Consider the following 23,249-nt stretch of genomic DNA (forward strand, 5'->3'; position numbering starts at 1 on the left):
TCGGCGCCGTGTCGGTTTTGTCGCGGATCTTCGATTGGTCATAACTTCTTCGTTATAACTCGGATTTCGATGAGGTTTTCGCCTAAATGTTTCTAACAAGATTATCTACAACTTTCAATAATAAAATTTTACTTATTTCAAATTTTATATTTTCGTTAAATTTCGATATTTTAACTTTTAATTGGAATCTCATAAGACTTCCAATATTTTCCGAGTGATTCTAAACATAGTTTTACCTTATTTCTAGTAAAAACTATCTGTTAGAACTCAATACTCAATATCACATAATATTTCATAATATTATTTACTTAAAACACGATTTCAAAACGTGTATGTTACACAACATTTCATCCAAAAGCTTATGAACTCACCAACTTAATTGTTTACACTCTTTCAAAACTTCTTGTATTCTCTGGAAATCAGTGAAACAGGAAATCAATAGCTTTTGAGGATGGGACGTTAAATCGTCAAACATTTCATTTTGTCATCATAGTGTAATTGATTGTGAAACATGTAAACTCATACTACGATGTAACTTTTTCAATTATAATTATGATGGTTATATTTACTATGAGCACTATTATACTCGTTGTTGTGATACTATACATGAAGTCATTCCTACCCCCGGACGTTTCCGCCATCCATGGTTTGGGGGTGTGACAATATATTGTTTGCACATAGCATCTAACATATAATCCAGGAAATAAGCACATAATTCCATACTATTTCCATTAGATATTTAATATTTTAATTAATACTTGTATTCAATCATGTTCATGAAATGGACTATGCACGCACTTGATAAAATGGGTGACTGGTGATCTGAGCAGAGCTTCGTCTAACACCTCAGATATTCCTTGACGTGACCTAAGTATAATTACTACTAAGTTTTAGTATAATGATCCTGGAGACTAAGAATAGTCTAGATCCTCACTAATCGCAATGTCTACCTAAAGATCTATCAAGTAAGGATCAGTCAGGCAGGACAGTTGGGAGGCAGGATCATTTCGGCATAATAGCTTTTCTGAAATCCAACAACCAAGCCAACATGACCATTCTAGACACCTCTCCCGTAAGTAGATCAATCAGTATAACGACATGGAATTACTGATAAATCTTATTTATAGGTTCATAGTAACGACTTATGACTATAAATATAAATTACACAGAAAAGACTAAAGTGTAGCTTAACTTACAGAGGTTCTTCCTGAAAAAAGTTAGGAAATTGAATTGGCAGAGTTTCTACTCATTAGCGACTGCTATTTCAGGGATCGCAGGGCTTTGCCGAAGGCTAAAACTAAGCAAAATGGGCTAAAATCGAGAGAATTTCGAGAGAGATGAGGATGGGGAGTGAGGAAGCAAATGAGCAGCTGAAGTCTATTTATAGCACAACTACGCGTCGCACCTAGTGTGCGCGCCACACACACCTGAGACATCGCTCCTCCCATTTTTCTGCCACGTGTCACAAATATGGTGGTATACGCCCCACCTTCTATAACGTGCGCGCCGTGCAATCCACCTACACGTGGTGCTCCTTTGAAAACTTTAGAAAATCGTATCTTCTTTATACGAGCTCCGTTTTAGACATTCTTTATATGCCCAGAAAGCTCTCGATGAGATCTACAACTTTTGTTTTGACTCCGTCAGCTAATTTTGAATTTATTTTTAAAGCTATATTTTTAACAGACTTAGACTGTTAAAGTCCATTAAAAATTCATAACTTCCTCATATGATATACGTTCTCGACTGTCTTTATATCGACGGAACCATGTGGACGAGATCTTCAACCCTCGTTCAGATTGCTTTTCCAAACAATCAACCGATTTCTACTTCGGTTTCTGAACCGTATACTGCTACGCTAAAACTTCTAAAAATCCTAACTTCCTCTTACAAAGTCAGTTGGGGCGTTCTCTATATATACGCTCTCGGTTTAACGACTACTATGACTTTCGTTTAGATTATTTACCCTAAATAATCCTTTTTTTATAATATCTAGTTATCGTTGCGACTAATAATTATCTCATTTATTCTTTAATCAACAAACCCTATCTTACAGGCGTTACACATTGTATTTTAATGTTATTCATATGATGTTTTGGGCTAAGTTTAATGCAATAATCAGTATCATCTAATAAATTCATATATTTGAACCAGGTAGGGGGTGGATGGGGTGGGTATAAGGTAGGTTTGGATGGGGCGGGTGACGTGGGGTGGGAATGGGTAGGTAACTATGGTGGGTTGGGGTGTTAGGGTGGGGGTATTTTTATATTTTAGAATTAGTAAAATATGCAAAACAATAATTATTGGTTTTCTAAAAAATTCCAAGTTCTTTTAATTTTGGGTAAATTACACGAATGGTCCATGTGGTTTGGGGTAATCTGCATGGTTGGTCCCTAAGAAGTTTTTTTTTAACTCGGAAGGTCCCTATTTTTTGTTTTTGTTGCGTCTTTAGTCCCTGTTTGACCTAAAATGACCTTTTTACCCTTATTATTTCTTTATTTTTTATTTCTCATTTAATTTATAATTTAACAAATACAAGGTCCCACCCACCCCAAAACCCTTCCACCCAACCCACCCCCTCCCCATCGCCCTATTCGTTGAGTCCTTCGTCTCCGACAACCCACCACCACCTCCTTATTTTCTCCAGCTAGCTCGTAGTTGACCCTTTGCCACCTTCTACAACCTCAGATGACCCTTCTTCCCCCCCCCCCCCTCCCCCACCGTTCTCTTTTTTTTTTTGACAGCACCTATCACTGTCTCCGACACCATAACCACCCACACTTCCCCTTTCTTCTCTACCCACATGCAACTCCCTTGGTGATTAATACAAAAAGAACAACAAAAAAAACATTTCTCCAATACATACCAAATTACAAGAAACTCACAACCGAAATTGATTTTACCCCTGGTGATGACGATGGTATATTGCATGTAAGAGGGAGGATCTTTGTCGACATTGAAAATCTTGATCTCCGTCGGAACCTATCGACATTAAGATGTAGAAACAATCACCATATACACTCTAAACTCCATCGATCTGCATGATCTGGTTCATTTTAGGGATTTGAAGAAGGTGGGTTTTGATTTTTTTGGTTTTGAAAAACACAGGTGGGTTTTGATTTTGTGCAATGCTTTGATGTGGATTAGTCTCGATTTGATTATTGGCATATGCTTTGAATTCAATATTTCATCTGATTTGAGGTTTAGATGTTTAGGAAGAATATGAGGTAAGTGTATGTTTCCGACCACCACCACTACCACTGTTCGATTGCAGATGGGAGAAATGATATTGTTCCGATCGATTGCAGATCGGAGATACATCGAAGTTAAGAAACAGAGATAGATTGTAGCAGATGAACCGGAGATGAGATGAGAGAAGCTTGATGGTGCGAAGTTAAGAAAGGGTTGGTTCGCCGAAACTATCCAAGAAGCGGCGACTATTTGAGGGTTCTTTCCTTTTTGGTTGAGCTGAGAAACAGAGAGACTGTATCAGAAGAATAATTTAGATTGGGGGTGGGTATTACGATGGTGGGTTTTGTTTTGTTTTTTCTTTATTATAAAATAAATGATAAGTAAATAAAAAAGAAACTAATAAGGGTAAAAAAAAGTCATTTTAGGTCAAACGATGACTAAAGACGCAACAAAAACAAACAATAGGGAGCTTTCGAGTTAAAAAAACTTCTTAGAAACCAACCACACAGATCACCCCAAAGCACAGGGACCATTCGTGTAATTTACCAAATTTTGGAAAACAGAAAATTTTTCATTTTCGATGAAAAATTTAAATTTTTTCTGAATCAAATGTGTTTTCAAAATTTCCATTTTATTTGAAATGTTTTTCAAAAAACTTCAAATTTTCCATTATTTTTCCATAACTGAACGCACACTTCGCTATACTTGGTCGATCTAACCATTTCGGAACCTATTTTGGTATTTTCACTCTCCATGTTGAAAAAAAAAGTTGAATACAATTCGACAATCTTGTCTTTTCTCTTACTCTATTTGAAATATAACCCCACGGAAAAAGAAAAAAAAATCTTTTAATCGATCTCATATATAATATAATCTTGCCAAAATATAATCTTGCCAATTAAGTGCTTTTGACGTGTGTGTTTTTTTTAATAATTGATGATTATTTTATAGAAAAGGAATATGACAACGTAAAAAATCAACCACTCATAAAACATCTAAAACAGTATCTTTTAACAAACTTTATAGGAAATTTATATCTTTAAAACTTAAAATAAGTATATTATTGAATCTCAATAAATCAATAAAGTGATATTATTTAAAACATTATTATATTTTTTGGCAACTTCCATATTTAAATCATGCATATAAATTGAAAACACATTTAAAATAAATGTAACAACACAATGGGAAGTCTATCTTCTAAATTTATGCAAAAAACTGTTTAAATTTCTTTTTTCAAAATTTCTTTTTCCATGTCTAATTAATGCCAAAAACTTATTACACATATGCAATTGAAGTATATCACAAATAGCTACCTATAGCTAACAATCTCATCATTTTAGCTAACTATATTACATTCCTCTTTTACTACCCTTGACATCAAAATAGCTACATTTAGGAGTACTCAATAATTTATACAATCTTTAAGCAAATTTCTAAATAAGTTATTACACTCGACCAATCATCCCACAATTTTGTAACAAATGAGACTTTATAAAGTTCAAAATTATCATTTTTCGAATGACAAATAATGATTCATCCCTTTATGTCAAAACACTTGTTTAACAAAGCAACTCCTACACGTATATCATAATTTATGCATATCATCGTGAATCATACAATCCTCATATATATCTTTGCAAACTAAGCATATTTCATGTTTTATTTTCTTAAATTTAGTAATTCAATTAAAGCATTTTGATATTTATATAACTATTTTTGACGTGTGCACCCATTCTTACAAATATCACAATGTTTATAGTGTAGCAGTTTCATGTGTTGTCATTTTTTTTAGATCAAGAGTTCAAGTCTTGTCTGAAACCTAAGTGAAATCAAATGTAATTTAGGAGTATGTTAAATTTGATATTTCTAAAAAAACATAAACACAAATTCATATCACTAACTATTCCATCATGCCCCCTATCATTGAACTTATTGGCTTAACAAATAACAAGTACTATACATAATAAACTAAATGAAACTATTATTCATGTTTTTGTGATCAAAAATATCATTATCATCTAAAGTCGCACAAGCTTAAAACATCGAAATTCAATACAATATACAAAACTAGTGATTTGGATTTATGATGTATTGGCGCTATGATGCCAAAATATAAGTTAAATCTTCCACGACGGTGTTATCTAAGCAGTAATTATCCGAATGATCTATATTTTGTATGTACTTACAATATTGGCTTGATGTTTTTTGGCAACTAGTACGATCATGTTTCTATATAAGCAAACGTTGCACGGGCATACACTATTTCTACCTACATCCAGAAATCCATCCCATAAACTCATCTTTTTAAACCAACTTATAATTGAATATCATATATCAAAATAATAGGATACCACCATTACAACAAGAATTGTATAACTTTCAATGATTGAGTATATATGTGACAACCCGAAACTTTGTCCGTTTCCGATTACGCGAGTTTCGTTAATAAAATTTCGAATTTGTTAACTTTTCCGTCAAACTTTTTGGTTTAGAAAATAATCTAGTTATATTTAATTAAATTATTTACGAGTCGGAACCAAAAATCGCGCGGAAACCCAAAAATCTCGAAAAATCAACATTTCCGGTCTAAGTGAGGATTACGACCGTAAACTCGTTTACGACCGTAAACCTGTTTACGGTCAGTGAAGAGTGGACCCCCCACTACACCCCTATAAATACGATGCCTCCACCTTCATTAGAACATTTCTGGCCAAAAACTCTCTCCTTCTCTCTCTAAGAATCTTAACCGTAAACACTCAAAACGCCTTCAAGCTTCGGAAAACATCGAGAAACCACGTTTGGAGTCACTTGGGAACGCCTGGAAACGATTATCTCTTCGAAATCAGCAAGCGGAACCATTTTTCTTGAGTTTACGGTCCACCTTCAAGAACCGTAAACCCTGTTCTTGAGTTTACGGTCCGAACCTTCAAAAACCGTAAACTCTGTTCTTGAGTTTACGGTCCAAACTTCAGAAACCGTAAACTCTGTTCTTGAGTTTACGGTCCAAGCCTTCAAGAACCGTAAACTCCTCTTCAACCGTAAACACCTTTTAAGTGGTGTTTTTGGCTGAAAACTCATCTTCTTCGGTTCGATCAAGTCTCGGTAACATTCCTCAACCGAATTTAAGTGTACCTCTAACACGTTATCTAACGAAATCGCTAATTTAGATACATATACGTATTTATTTGATAATAGGATTCCGTTAACTGTCGCATGCAACAACTCGAGGATCTTCATTTCAGTCAGCAATTTCACAACAAGAACTGTGAGTTCATACCCCTACATTTTCCGTATTTTTAATGTTTACAGGGGGGAATACAAGCTAATCATAAACGTTTTCAAAACTTATGCAAATCTCATACTTTAACCCTTTTGTACTGTGTTGAGCATAAGGGACGTTTTCACAAAAATTTGCATAATTTTCCGGATACGCCATTCACTATACACGCAAACTATAATCGGTATAGTTTGGGATTTTCTAAACATCATGAGTACAGAAACTTTCACTATTAAACACATGCACGAAGACAGAAATAGATTACAGTTTACATCACCACTTTATCATGGCTTTTCATAACTGTAATTATCATTATATACGGTATACATACGGATTTTCACATCGGTAGAACGCTACTACTCTACATGTAAACTAGATTGTACGATACTGTGAGGCGCTACTTCACTACTGTACCCTTAGGTGTACAGGGATAAATCCTACCACTGTATAACCAGAGTCTCCTGGACGGAGAGCGTGAGATTTGTGAATAGATATATTCGGGACTGACAATCTCACATCTGGACTGCTAGCTACAGTTAGGCGGGCACGCCTGAGATGTACAAATGTCATTTAACTCGACGCCTGAAGAACGTTGGAAAGGTCTCTAGTCATATCAAGCATGGTTATACGACTCACAATATGTATAAATCACTTTTAGTTTACAACTTAACACTCTTCAACAGTTCTATTTTTACTAAATAGAACTGATACACGCTACGTATTCTGGCTAAGGCCAGGGTTTTTCAAACAGAATCGTTTATGCAATGGTTTCACCTTTAAAATACTTGCACTTCATGATTAGTTTTGGCTAGTCATGAGGTAGTATTTCCGCATATCACTACAGTTTTCAGTAACGAACATTCATGGTTTTACACGAAATCGATAACGCTACCTTTCACTAAAGAAAATATCGGATTTTCTTGGAAATATACAGATATTCATGGTTTATTACAGAACTGATAACACTACATTTTCACTAAAGAAAATATCGGATTTTCTTGAAACTTTACAACTTTTGACTAGCCCATCAACAAGTTTTCATTACAAATTACCGGTTATGAACTCACCAGCTTTATGCTGATATTTTCAAACTGCTTGTATTCTCAGGAAATCAGTAGACAGGTACTTGCTGGATTTTGAGGAACTGAAGCGTTAAGAGTTTTTAAGTTTCTACTATACAAAACTTTTGGATGTAATTTAAACTAAATTTCAAACTGATGTAAACATCTTTATTTAAGTATTCACTGTAATGGTTGTGTTGCTATGGTTGCTGTTATTCATTGGTTGTGATGCTATACATGACGTCCTCCGCCCCGGAACGTTTCCGTCATCGGTTTCGGGGTGTGACAGATTGGTATCAGAGCCCTTGTTTATAGCGAACTAGTATACCGAACCTTACGTGGTATACAACTATAAACACTAAGGGGCCTAAGTGCTCTACACTAAAAGTATACTTTCAAAATATAAAGTATTTTTATAAAAAGTATACGAGCATGCATACATAACGAAATTCGTGTCGCTAGTAGGAAAGAACAAAAGTATTTGGATGCTGGAACACTGCGGTTAAACCTGGGCAGTTATGTAATCATGTCTAGGGTGAATATAGCCTGATCAACTATATTCAGTCGAGACATGACCAACATGTGTTTGGGAGTGACTGTGGTGCTACAACAGGCCTAAAACTTACCAAAATCATCTCACATAAAATACTATAGGAGTATTTTCGCTAGAACCAAACTCAGTATACAGATTCACTCTAAGTGTTGCTACCTCTTCTCCCTTAAGCGATAACTTACTTGTATTAGTAACCTTTCTGTGTTTATCGCTCGGTAGAATACTTTCATTATCAGGATGAGATATATTTTGTTTTTATATCTCGAGGACTTACCATCCTCTTCTTCCTGATTGTTTCTAGAACAAGATGCCTCCTCGACCAAGACCCAACAGAAGGAACGACGACACACCGCCACCACCACCACCCCCTCAGTTCGACCCCGTCATGTTCCAGGCAGCAGTTACCGCCGCCGTGACTGCAGCAATGGCGCAAGTGAATGCTGGTGGGGCTAGAGGTGGAACCGACCCACAGAGACAAGATGGAAGTCAGGGACATCAAAAGGAGTGTTCCTACAAGGACTTCATGACTGCAAAACCCAAGTCCTTCGACGGAAATGGAGGTGTCATCGCCCTGAGTCGATGGTTTGAGAAGATCGAATCCATCTTCGAAATTTGCGTTTGTTCTGAAGCAAACAAAGTGAAGTTCGCCGCCTGCACCTTCACCGACAGAGCCTTGACCTGGTGGAATGGTCGAGTCAAAACCCTAACCCTGCCAGTGGCTAATGTCATGGGTTGGGATAGACTGAAGGAGCTCATGCTCGCGGAGTACTGCCCAAGGGGCGAAGTGCAAAAGTTGGAGCACGAACTCTGGAACTTGAAGATGAAGGGTTCCGACATCGCTGCCTACACTGCTAGATTCTGTGATCTGGCTCTCCTCTGTCCGGGAATGGTCACCCCGGAAAGCAAGAAAATCGAGAGGTACATCTGGGGACTGACGCAACCCACCAAAGGAAATGTCTTGGCTGCTCGACCAACCACATTTGAAAGCGCCAAGGATCTGGCACAGACTCTGATCGATCATGGAATCGACCTGGATGAGGTGACAGCTGTCTTCGAGCCCCAAAAGGAAAGCGGTGGGAAGAAGAAGAAGTTTGGTAACAAACGAAAAGGTCAGTCTTCGCAGGAGCCCTCCAAGAAACAACAAATAGTGGCAGTGCATGCTGTTACTGCTCCTGCTGCTGCTCCCACTGCTGTTCCAACCACCCAATCTCCTACTGGTGGTTATGCTGGCAAACTACCCCTGTGCAACAAGTGTAACTTCCACCATCACGGACTCTGCCGTGAGTTGAGTTGCAACAGCTGTGGAAAGAAAGGACACACAGCTCGATACTGCAAGACACCAGCTCAACCAACCAACTAGGCTCCGGGAGCGGGCGCTGGTCAAACTTGTTATGGATGTGGAGAGGTTGGGCACTTCATGAGAAACTGCCCCAAGACAGCAACTGGGGGCAATACAGGAAGAGTTTTGGTGATGGGCCAGGAGGAAGCAGTTGTTGATCCTACCGTTGTTACGGGTACGTTCCTCCTTGACAACTCTTATGCATGCATTCTCTTCGATTCTGGTGCGGAGAGGAGTTTTGTTAGTCATACATTCAAACATCTAATCAAATGTAAATCCCAACCTCTAACCGAAACATTTACCGTCGAAATGGCTAACGGAAAGAAGGAGAGCACTAACGACATATTCATAGGCTGTACTCTTACCCTAGACAATTATTCTTTTCCTATCAATCTTATGCCTGTGTCCATCAAGAGTTTCGACGTCATTATCGGCATGGACTGGTTAAGCTCCAATCATGCTGATATTCTTTGCTTCGAGAAGGCTATCCGTCTCAATCTTCCCTCTGGCGAAACCCTCATGATTTACGGAGATAAGCCTAGCTCGAACCTCTGTATCATTTCGTGCATCAAAGCTCAGAAGTATCTGCGGAAGGAGTGTCATGCGTTCCTAGCTCATGTTGTCGACAAAACGCAAAAAGTTAAAGACTTTGAGAGCATCCCCGAAGTCTGCAACTTTCCTGGCGTTTTCCCCGAAGATCTTCCAGGAATCCCTCCTGAGCGCCAAGTCGACTTTCGTATCGACCTGATCCCCGGAGCTACTCCGGTAGCCAAATCTCCTTACCGTTTAGCACCAACGGAAATGCAGGAATTATCCAGTCAGCTCAATGAGCTGATCAGCAAAGGATTCATAAGGCCGAGTTCCTCACCCTGGGGAGCTCCGATCTTATTCATGAAGAAGAAAGATGGATCATTCCGGATGTGCATCGACTACCGAGAGCTGAATAAGCTTACCATCAAGAACCGATATCTCTTACCCAGAATCAACGATCTATTCGACCAACTTCAAGGAGCCAGTTATTTCTCAAAGATCGATCTGAGATCAGGGTACCATCAGTTGCGAGTTCATGAGAATGATGTGCCCAAAACAGCATTCCGAACTCGCTACGGACAATACGAATTTGTAGTAATGCCCTTTGGTCTAACCAACGCACCGGCAGTATTCATGGACCTGATGAATCGGGTGTGCCGCCCTTTCTTAGACAAGTTCGTGATCGTGTTCATCGACGATATACTTGTCTATTCGCGGAGTGAAGATGATCATAAACAGCACTTGAGGCAGGTGTTGGAAACATTAAGGGCAGAAAAGCTATACGCGAAATTCTCGAAGTGCGAATTCTGGATCAGGAAGGTGAATTTCCTTGGACACATGATTAGCAAGGAAGGAATACATGTGGACCCTTCCAAGATCAAGGCGATTGAGAACTGGTCTGCACCAAAGACACCCACAGAAATCCGGCAATTCTTGGGTCTCGCGGGCTATTATCGCAGGTTCATCCAGAACTTCTCCAGAATCGCTAAGCCCTTAACTACCCTGACGCAAAAAGGGATAACCTTTAGTTGGGGAGACAAGCAAGACACTGCGTTTTAAACATTGAAGCAGGCCCTATGCAGTGCACCTATCTTGTCCCTGCCCGAAGGGACAGAAGACTTCGTTGTCTACTGTGATGCATCCAATCAGGGCCTAGGGTGTGTGCTCATGCAGAGAGGAAAAGTCATCGCCTATGCCTCGAGGCAGTTGAAAACACACGAAGTCAATTACACAACTCACGATTTAGAGTTGGGAGCAGTGGTCTTTGCGTTAAAGATCTGGAGACACTATCTTTATGGAACCAAGTGCACTATCTTCACCGACCATAAGAGCTTGTAACATATTTTCGATCAAAAGAAGTTAAACATGAGACAACGGCGATGGGTAGAGTTACTTAGTGATTACGAATGCGAAATTCGCTGTCATCCCGGAAAGGCCAATGTGGTAGCAGATGCCCTCAGTCGAAAGGAGTATTCAGGACGTAAGGTGAAGGCACTAACAATGACCATCCATTCCCATTTAACCGCGCAAATCAGAGAGGCTCAGCTGGAAGCCTTAAAACCCGAGAACATGGCAAGTGAGTCACTGCGAGGAATGGACAAGAACTTGGAGGTCAAAGGAGACGGAGTGTACTATTTCATGAACCGGATCTGGACCCCAAAGTTCGGCGGGTACAGAGAGGTTGTCATGAATGAGGCTCACAAGACGAAATACTCCGTTCACCCAGGTTCGGATAAGATGTACTTGGATCTCAAACAGCTCTATTGGTGGCCAAACATGAAAGCAGAAATCGCTACCTTCGTGGGCAAGTGCCTGACTTGCGCCAAGGTGAAGGTCGAATACCAAAAGCCCTCAGGTTTACTTCAGCAGCCGGAAATACCTGAGTGGAAGTGGGAAAGGATAACCATGGATTTTATCACCAAGTTACCCAGATCTCCGAGTGGGCACGATGCCATCTGGGTAATTGTCGATCGATTAACGAAGTCCGCCCACTTCCTGCCAATCAAAGAAAACTTCAAGATGGAGAAATTCACACGAATCTACATTCAAGAGATAGTTCGCCTTCATGGTGTACCTGCATCCATTATCTCCGATCGAGATAGCAGGTTTACATAGAGGTTCTGGCAGTCACTACAGAAAGCTCTTGGAACTAAATTGGACATGAGCACGGCTTATCATCCGCAGACTGATGGACAGAGTGAGAGGACCATTCAGACATTGGAAGACATGTTGAGAGCCTGCGTCATCGATTTCAGCGCATCATGGGACACTCATCTTCCTTTGGTTGAATTTTCCTACAACAACAGCTACCATACCAGCATCAAGGTTGCGCCGTTTGAAGCCCTCTATGGCCGTAAGTGCAGATCCCCTCTGTGCTGGGCTGAGGTGGGTGACACGCAGCTAGCCAGGGGTCAAGCCCCCGACAGCACTCTCACTGGTCCTGAAATTATCCGAGAGACAACCGAAAAGATTATACAAATCCGAGAACGACTGAAAGCCTCACGAGATAGACAAAAGAGTTACGCCGATAAGAGACGAAAACCCTTGGAGTTCCAGGTTGGTGACCACGTCCTTCTAAAGGTCTCACCCTGGAAAGGCATGATACGTTTTGGGAAACGTGGAAAGCTAAACCCAAGGTACATTGGACCGTTCGAAATCCTTGCTAGGATCGGTCCCGTGGCATACAAACTTCAGTTACCCCGAGAGCTCAGCAACATCCATCCTGTCTTCCACTTGTCGAACCTAAAGAAGTGTCTGTCCGATGAGACACTTGTGATGCCTCTCGACGAGATTGAAATCAACGAGAACCTCAACTTTGTGGAAGAACCTGTCGAAATCATGGATCGGGAAGTCAAACGAACGAAACAAAGTCGCATCCCGATAGTGAAGGTTCGCTGGGATGCCAAGCGGGGACCTGAATTCACTTGGGAGCGCGAAAATCAGATGAAGCAGAAATATCCGCATCTCTTTCCTAATCCATGATTTGTATTCTATGTTCGAATTTCAGGACGAAATTCCCTCTAACGGGGGGATGATGTGACAACCCGAAACTTTGTCCGTTTCCGATTACGCGAGTTTCGTTAATAAAATTTCGAATTTGTTAACTTTTCCGTCAAACTTTTTGGTTTAGAAAATAATCTAGTTATATTTAATTAAATTATTTACGAGTCAGAAGCAAAAATCGCGCGGAAACCCAAAAATCTCGAAAAATCAACATTTCCGGTCTAAGTGAGGATTACGACCGTAAACTAGTTTACGACCGTAAACCTGTTTACGGTCAGTGAAGAGTGGACCCCCCACTACACCCCTATAAATACGATGCCTCAACCTTCATTAGAACATTTCTGGCCAAAAACTCTCTCCTTCTCTCTCTAAGAATCTTAACCGTAAACACTCAAAACGCCTTCAAGCTTCGGAAAACATCGAGAAACCACGTTTGGAGTCACTTGGGAACGCCTGGAAACGATTATCTCTTCGAAATCAGCAAGCGGAACCATTTTTCTTGAGTTTACGGTCCACCTTCAAGAACCGTAAACCCTGTTCTTGAGTTTACGGTCCGAACCTTCAGAAACCGTAAACTCTGTTCTTGAGTTTACGGTCCAAACTTCAGAAACCGTAAACTCTGTTCTTGAGTTTACGGTCCAAGCCTTCAAGAACCGTAAACTCCTCTTCGACCGTAAACACCTTTTAAGTGGTGTTTTTGGCTGAAAACTCATCTTCTTCGGTTCGATCAAGTCTCGATAACATTCCTCAACCGAATTTAAGTGTACCTCTAACACGTTATCTAACGAAATCGCTAATTTAGATACATATACGTATTTATTTGATAATAGGATTCCGTTAACTGTCGCATGCAACAACTCGAGGATCTTCATTTCAGTCAGCAATTTCACAACAAGAACTGTGAGTTCATACCCCTACATTTTCCGTATTTTTAATGTTTACAGGGGGGGAATACAAGCTAATCATAAACGTTTTCAAAACTTATGCAAATCTCATACTTTAACCCTTTTGTACTGTGTTGAGCATAAGGGACGTTTTCACAAAAATTTGCATAATTTTCCGGATACGCCATTCACTATACACGCAAACTATAATCGGTATAGTTTGGGATTTTCTAAACATCATGAGTACAGAAACTTTCACTATTAAACACATGCACGAAGACAGAAATAGATTACAGTTTACATCACCACTTTATCATGGCTTTTCATAACTGTAATTATCATTATATACGGTATACATACGGATTTTCACATCGGTAGAACGCTACTACTCTACATGTAAACTAGATTGTACGATACTGTGAGGCGCTACTTCACTACTGTACCCTTAGGTGTACAGGGATAAATCCTACCACTGTATAACCAGAGTCTCCTGGACGGAGAGCGTGAGATTTGTGAATAGATATATTCGGGACTGACAATCCCACATCTGGACTGCTAGCTACAGTTAGGCGGGCACGCCTGAGATGTACAAATGTCATTTAACTCGACGCCTGAAGAACGTTGGAAAGGTCTCTAGTCATATCAAGCATGGTTATACGACTCACAATATGTATAAATCACTTTTAGTTTACAACTTAACACTCTTCAACAGTTCTATTTTTACTAAATAGAACTGATACACGCTACGTATTCTGGCTAAGGCCAGGGTTTTTCAAACAGAATCGTTTATGCAATGGTTTCACCTTTAAAATACTTGCACTTCATGATTAGTTTTGGCTAGTCATGAGGTAGTATTTCCGCATATCACTACAGTTTTCAGTAACGAACATTCATGGTTTTACACGAAATTGATAACGCTACCTTTCACTAAAGAAAATATCGGATTTTCTTGGAAATATACAGATATTCATGGTTTATTACAGAACTGATAACACTACATTTTCACTAAAGAAAATATCGGATTTTCTTGAAACTTTACAACTTTTGACTAGCCCATCAACAAGTTTTCATTACAAATTACCGGTTATGAACTCACCAGCTTTATGCTGATATTTTCAAACTGCTTGTATTCTCAGGAAATCAGTAGACAGGTACTTGCTGGATTTTGAGGAACTGAAGCGTTAAGAGTTTTTAAGTTTCTACTATACAAAACTTTTGGATGTAATTTAAACTAAATTTCAAACTGATGTAAACATCTTTATTTAAGTATTCACTGTAATGGTTGTGTTGCTATGGTTGCTGTTATTCATTGGTTGTGATGCTATACATGACGTCCTCTGCCCCGAAACGTTTCCGCCATCGGTTTCGGGGTGTGACAATATATTAGGTTAAAACTTATAACATTCAATCCAATCTCCTTTTCCTACTATTTCATCTAATTAATGGCATACTTATATGTCAATTTCCCAAATTGGAGCATCTTTTTTCAACATCCAAATATTTGTTCTTCTAAACACAACTAATACTTAAACATGAGATATTCAGAAAATAAAGCTTATATACATTTTGAACCTTTTTCTAACCATCACCAAAGTTTATAAGTGCACAATTTCGTTCCAAAAATTTGATATTTCATCAAATGTCATATTGCTTGCGTTTGTCATTTTATACATTAATATACCTTATACTAATATCTCACAGACCTAAAGGTGTATTACTTAAACCTAAAACATACTTCCATTTGTCATTTAATTCATCAAAATGTCATATTACTTCCATTTGGCAATATAGATTGTGATACCTCCATACTACACAAATTTTTAGAACATCAACAATGTTATTAAAAGAAAACGCCGAACAAGATGCTAGACAAAAAAAATGCCAAGAAGGTTAAATCCTTATAATCTTTATGGGGTGTTACAAAGATTATAACACTTTTTATTTCTGTTTTTCAGGGGTTTTACCAAAGTAATTCTAACACCTTTTATTTGACCCAAACAAATTCTACGCTTTTCTTATGCACTAATTAGTAATTATTATAAGACAAGTTTCGGAAAATTCCAGTTACTTTTATTTTATTATTAAATATCTAGAATATATATTATCAATTTATTACTATCATTTAATTACCAATATGTGTTAATATATATTAATTTTGTATTATTGTATTAGTAAATACAAGTTAATATTGTTACTATACTTGGAGGACGAGTTTATGTTAAGACATTTTTTTCTGGGTTTAAAAAATATTCAAAAATATTGTATCATTACTACAGTTTGACTACGAATCTATTTAATATTAAAATATGAAACAGATACGGAGGGGATTTTGGAAACGTAAAACTCTCAAGACTCATTAATATCATCACACAGTTTTACTACTTTACAAAACTAGTCCTTTAATTTTTTTACACATTGTTACTTTGGTATTTCGAAAGTTTACTTTAATATTTTAGTCCCCAAATGAATGTAGTTTCATGGTTTCGTTGTTCATTGGTAATTTACTTTTCACAAAATTAGGCAATCTTTAACCACCATCATAATAGCATCACTTGAAACTTTAGTGGTTTCTATACCTAGTTAAAAAAAAATTCAACAATCTCATGCCTAAAGTTAGTGACTAAAAAAATAAACTGTTGTCAATATGAAATTATACAGATGTTTGTAGTATATATATATATATATATATATATATATATATATATATATATATATATATATATATATATATAACACTAAATATCCATGAAAGATTATATATCAATAAGAACAATACTATTGACACTAAATTATATAAATTAATACATTGCGTCTTCTTCCACAATTGTCTGACCCCCAGAGTGAGCTCCTTATTCTTCGGTCTTGTATGGGTATTGCTAAGCTTTTCTTTGGGTTGAGGACGTGTCAACCCGTTCACATGGAGGAGGCGGCAATATTCTTTGACAATGGATTGAGCGAGGCGATTGAGGACATTGTGGTTTGTGGGGGCCCTTTCTTTGGTGACATACAATGGCGAATTGCTTCCTTACCCATTAGGTTTGGGGGTTTGGGTTTATACTCGGCAGTAGAGGCTACCTCCTATGCTTTTGTTGCCTCAAGGGCCCAATCTTGGGTATTGCAAGACCACATCTTACGGGATAGCGGTATACATGGTATGGATTCTGATTATGACTGTGCCTTGGCATCCCTTCGCAACAAGCTTCCAGATTTTGACCTTAACAATTTTACTACTAAAGACACCGCCCCACTAAATCCCAGAATACACTGGCGAGTGCCTTTTTTCGTAAAATTGTCCAAGATATGGAAGTGCATCTCGACATGACGGCTCGGCAGAAAGCGGTTTTCCAGTGCTTACGTGCACCACATGCTCAAGATTTTCTTCTGTCTATCCCTATAGATGGGCTTGGCCAACACATGTCTCCCGTGGAGTATCGTACTATTATCAAATATCGACTCATGATTCCCATATTCCCAGCTGACGAGATATGTCTTGTGTGCCGCAAGGCATGTTTGGACTCTTTTGGAGAGCATGCAGTTCACTGTAAAGAACTCCCGGGGTTCAAATACAGGCACGATATGGTTAGGGATGTTTTGTTTGACATATTTAAACGTGCCGGGGTTTCCGCTAAGAAAGAGGCACCTGTTAATTTCTTGACTGACCCGACAGAAGGAAGGTCAACCCTCAGACCGGCTGACATTTTGATTTTTGGATGGGTCGGAGGGAAACACGCATGTGTGGATCTTACAGGGGTATCCCCTCTCGTGGGCCTGAGGGCTGGGGGTTTTACGGCGGGACATGCTGCTTTAAAAGCAGCTACAGGCAAAGTCACCAAACATGATAAATCGTGCATAGAAAATCAACACGTGTTCATACCATTTGCGTTTGATACGTTTGGTTTCCTCGCACCGGATGCGGTAGAGCTTCTTAAAAGAGTACAACGAATCATGCATAGTAATGTTATATCCCCTAGATCTTCGGATGTAGTCTTTAAAAGAATTAGTTTTACCATTCAAAAAGGCTTAGCGGCACAGCTTGTTGCCCGTTTGCCATCTCACTCATTGTACGATGACAATTAAAATTTTATGGAAACCCTTTTTTGAATTGCTAACTTAAACTTTGATTTATAACTTTATCTTTATTATTTGAAACTTTAAAATATCTAATACGGGAATAATTAACTTATAGTATTAGACTACAAGCTATTTCTACAAAGAGGAAGCACCGAATAATAGTTGATATATGTATACTAAAAATATTAAATTTCGAAATTAAAAGACTAAAGTAGGATTTATGAAATAGTAAAAGGACCATTATTGTAATATTATTTAAAAAAAAAGTTATAGTTTCCTGGTAAGCAATAAAGAGCCCAAACAACAACACTAGGGAGGAAGAGTCTCGTGTAGACCGTGGGAGTGGGACCCACATATCAAATTGCTTTCTACATATAAATAGAAGGCAGTCGAAGAAGAAGGAAGAGCATTCCGAAGTTAAAGATGGCGGAAATTTTTGATAGTGATAATAATCTCAAGAAGAATCGAGTATTTAGGGTTTCAATGTGTGGCGATGCGAAAGAACTCGAACAGATGTCCAGAGACGGCAGTCACTACAGTCTAACCACCGGAATTTTACCCTCGCTCGGTGCTCGTAGCAATCGTCGTGTTAAACTTCGTAACTTCATCGTCTCCCCTTACGATCGCCGTTACAGGTATATACATACACATAATTATCATAAATCAAATAATCATCTATGATTGTTTTGTGTTTATGTTGAATACTGTTTCTTCATTCTTATACTGTTATACATACAGTTTGAGCGAGCGTATGTTCAGCGATAGGTTTAATAGTCACGAATTTGCACTCTGAAACTGGATTTTAGTTGCCAATTTTAGTCTAATTGAAATATACGAGTAGTTAACAGTTCGTAATTTCTGTGTGAAGCTTCGTAGAGCGTAGTTTGCTGATTTTTGTGAAACCGCCATTGATAACGTAATGAGTTCCGAGGCAGTCAATCTGCTGTAATTTCTTGTACGCTGTGCATTATCAATTGTACAGTAGATAGCATTATTACGAGCAAAAGCATTTATATCTCTGCAGTTTTGAAATTGTTATTATTATTCGTATCTTCTGCTTAGCGGATTTTGCAGACATTTGTACGTTGATTCTATCACAGTTTTTTTGGAGCGTTTTATTATTATTTCTTAAAACCGTTCAGAATCTTGATTGAGTATTAAATATGTATAAACTTTTAAATTGTTAATATGCAAAATCAAAGTAAAACAAGAAACATAAACATTGGGCAACTTTAATAAGATTCACGATTAAAGTACTTGGTTTGGACGGAGGTAATTATATATTCGGTTGTCAAGTGTTGTTCTAAGAATAATGGATGGTGTATACGAGAAGAGAAATTCCAAAGGAATTGTTGTTTGTTTCTTCTGTTCAGTAGTATATCTCTAAGGCCTCAAATTAAGAATAATTAATAATAATCTCTTTGTTCTTTAAAGTTAAAATAAAAGGTATCATAAGTCATAGTTGTATTCCTTTTTATGTTTCTATTTTCTCTTTGATGCATTTATTTCCATTTTGAAAATTGTAAAAGAACTAATATTGTATTTAGTATCAGAAGATGACAATTAAAGGAAAACGATATGAGAATTTTTTCTACTTCCGTCTAATTTTGACTCTTTTTGGTGGAAAAGAATGACTTTGCATTCAACGTGTCTTTAAGCCCGTAAAACCAAACTTCTAATCAACATATGTGGGAATCTAAATGATACATATCGTTTAATATTAATTAATTAATTAATTAAATTATGTATTTCTTATTGTTTTTTTTTAATATCTATTTTTTGCAGGGCATGGGAAACATTTCTAGTTGTACTTGTACTCTACACTGCGTGGGTGTCCCCATTCGAATTCGGTTTTCTTGAAGAACCACGAAAACCGCTTTCAATTATTGACAACGTTGTCAATAGTTTCTTTGCTATTGACATCATTCTTACGTTCTTCGTAGCATACCTTGATAAAAACACCTACCTTCTTGTTGATGAACACAAACAAATTGCATGGAGATATACAAGCACTTGGCTAGTATTCGATATCATCTCCACAATTCCTTCCGAATTAGCCCACAAGATTTCCACCGGATCCTTACAATCCTATGGATTGTTCAACATGTTTCGACTCTGGCGTTTACGCAGAGTCAGCGCCTTATTTGCCAGGTACATTATTTTTTTTCCTATTTATCCTTGACCTGGCCCTCAAAGCATCTCAACCGAGATATAAAAGCTCAGGAGGGCCCACATTACATTGAAAGTGTAATTCCCGATTCCCAAGACTCAAACCCTTTAGGTCATTCGTTACATTGCGGATTAAGTTTTTTGAATTTTCTTTTAATTTCTTGTTTTTTTTTTACAGATTGGAGAAAGATAGACATTTCAACTACTTTTGGGTCCGATGTGCGAAGCTTATTTTTGTAAGTAGTATTATCATGACACTACTTATCGTCTGTTTGTTGTTTTTGGGTATGTTAAGTGTGTTTTAACTTTTAACATAACTTATTTCATATAGGTTACCCTATTTGCGGTTCACTCTGCGGGGTGTTTCTACTATTATCTTGCTGCTCATTATCCAAACCCGGGTAGGACTTGGATCGGGTATGATAATGAAGGGTTTAAACAGGAAAGTTTGGGGGTTCGTTACGTGACATCCTTGTATTGGTCAATTACAACTCTCACCACTGTGGGATACGGAGATTTGCATGCTCAAAATAGAAGGGAGATGATATTTGTCATATGTTACATGCTTTTCAACCTCGGATTGACTTCCTATCTCATCGGAAATATGACAAATTTAGTTGTCCATGGCACTAGTAAAACTAGACAATTCGTAAGTTTTCTCGACATATTACCATTTTTTTAATTTAATATGTATTCTGTAATATGTAACGCCTCAAGCCCAAAGTTATAAACTTACCAGGAGTTATTGGTAAGCTGATAACTTTGGGCTTATAAGGGCTTAGAGTTATATCTGTTTATTTACTTTGGGGTTTTGTGTTTGATGTAGAGGGACTCGATTCAAGCGGCTTCGAGTTTTGCTCATAGAAATCAGTTGCCGGTTCGTTTGCAAGATCAGATGCTTGCGCATTTGTGTTTGAAGTTTAGAACGGATTCAGAGGGTCTTCAACAACAAGAGACTCTTGATTCACTCCCGAAAGCCATCCGTTCAAGCATTTCTCATTTCCTTTTCTATTCACTTCTTGATAACGCCTACTTGTTTCGCGGCGTCTCCAACGACTTGCTTTTTCAGCTGGTATGTCTAATATCTATGTCCCCTCTTTTTAATACAATAAGTCTTCCAAAAACAGAAATTTATTTTCATAATTAATAACGATTCATGATTTTTGTTAGGTCTCGGAAATGAAAGCGGAATATTTTCCTCCAAAGGAAGATGTTATTTTGCAGAACGAAGCGCCAACGGATTTCTACATACTTGTTACGGGAGCAGTGGTAAGTCTTTATTGTCCTATTTATTTCAATGGGAGTAACTGATTTTTTTTTATTTTTTTTTCGTTTTGTATCTAATGATTTAATTATGTAATCAGGAATTGATTGTTATGAAAAACGGAGTCGAACAGGTTATAGGTGAAGCAAGACCTGGTGACCTTTGTGGTGAAATCGGTGTTCTTTGTTATAGACCACAACTGTTTACAGTTCGCACCAAAAGATTAAGCCAGTTATTACGATTAAACCGGACCACTTTTTTAAACATTGTTCAAGCTAACGTTGGTGATGGGACAATCATTATGAACAATCTTCTCCAGGTCTTTATACTGTTTAATATTTTTTTTCTTATTAAGACATTGTAGTTTGTTGCATTAAACTGATTTTATATTATATTTTTTTTATGGGGACAGCATTTGAAAGACGTAGGTGATCCACATATGGAAACGGTGTTGGTGGAGACAGAGAACATGCTGGCACGTGGCAGGATGGACTTGCCTCTAAGTCTATGCTTTGCTACACTTAGAGGAGACGACCTTTTGTTGCACAAATTGCTTAAGAAAGGTCTTGACCCAAATGAATCCGACAATAATGGGAGAACCGCTTTGGTAAATATTCAGACATACAATTAAAAAAAAAATTAATATTTATATCTGTTTTTTTAATCAATGTTTTTGTTTTGTGTTGTTTTCAGCACATAGCGGCGTCAAAAGGAAGTCAAAACTGTGTACTTTTGCTACTAGATTATGGAGTAGATCCCAATTGTAAAGATTCAGAAGGGAGTGTTCCATTATGGGAGGCGATAGTTGGTGGCCATGAAACGGTGATTGGAATTCTAGCGGATAACGGCGGCACTTTATCTTCCGGCGATGTGGGCCAGTTTTCTTGCATGGCGGCTGAACAAAACAACCTAGATTTACTCAAAAAGATCATTCGTTATGGAGGTGACGTGACGCGTCCTAAAAACGACGGCTTGACGGCTCTTCATGTCTCTGTCAGTGAAGGCAACGTTGAGATGGTGAAGTTTCTATTAAGTCAAGGAGCTAATATTGACCAAGTAGATGGTCACGGGTGGACCCCACGAGATTTGGCGGACCAACAAGGACATGAAGATATCAAGACGCTTTTCCAATCTGTAATAGTTGACCACCAGTTGACCAAACCGCCACCTGTACCACTCGTTTCCATTCCCGAAGACACACGGGCGCGTCATTCGCCACATGTACAGTTTCTCGGGCGGTTCAAAAGTGAGCCCACGATGACTCGGGCAGGCCCGGATACAGACGATGTGTCAGGGTCAGGATCAGGGTCATGGAGCCGGTCAAGGCGGAGGCGTAGAAGTGATAATTTCCATAATTCGCTTTTTGGTATTATGTCAAATAAGAGAGAAGGTGAGAATAGTATAGATTTGGTGTCCCCTAAGCCTACAAGCATTGGAGGTGGGTGGAGAGAGAAGGAGAAGGAGAATCCGGGCAGGATTGTTGTGAGCTGCCCGGAGAAAGGTGATGTTTCGGGCAAGCTTGTTATGTTACCGAAGACGTTTGAGGAGTTGGTTGAAATTGGATTGAAAAAGTATGGTTTGTTGGGGGCGAGGGTTGTGAATAAAGAAGGTGCTGAAGTAGATGAAATAGATGTTGTTAGAGATGGTGATCATTTGGTATTTGTGAGTGATGCAAATCGGATGAGCGAACAAGATGGTGAAAATCTAAGATAACACCATCAAGAAATACTTATCTCATTAATTGTTTATTATATCTTTTTGGGTAGATTTTTAACTTTTTTCCTAACAGATAACCTAACATATATGATATATATATCAATCAATAGTAACATTCTCTGTTGTTTCTGCCTTGTTATTTTGTATCGATAATAGATACATATGTATGAAGTAAATTTAGAAAAA

At 38.2% G+C, this 23,249-nt stretch overlaps 1 protein-coding gene across 1 annotated transcript; it reads left to right on the top strand.

Moving 5' to 3' along the window:
* The first annotated feature begins 18,257 nt into the window (after nt 1-18,257).
* LOC145128822 (potassium channel AKT1-like) lies at nt 18,258-23,121 on the top strand. The gene is made up of 9 exons (XM_079063616.1): nt 18,258-18,549; nt 19,700-20,065; nt 20,262-20,319; nt 20,415-20,732; nt 20,910-21,155; nt 21,254-21,352; nt 21,448-21,666; nt 21,760-21,954; nt 22,041-23,121. Exons 1-9 carry the CDS (start codon nt 18,338-18,340, stop codon nt 23,058-23,060), a joined length of 2,733 nt encoding a protein of 910 aa, XP_078919742.1. The 5' UTR covers nt 18,258-18,337; the 3' UTR covers nt 23,061-23,121.
* Nucleotides 23,122-23,249: the final 128 nt, after the last annotated feature.

Source organism: Lactuca virosa, chromosome 8 (genome assembly GCF_052849685.1).
Source record: "Lactuca virosa cultivar CGN04683 chromosome 8, Lactuca_virosa_CGN04683_v6, whole genome shotgun sequence".
NCBI classification, from domain to species: Eukaryota; Viridiplantae; Streptophyta; class Magnoliopsida; order Asterales; family Asteraceae; genus Lactuca; species Lactuca virosa.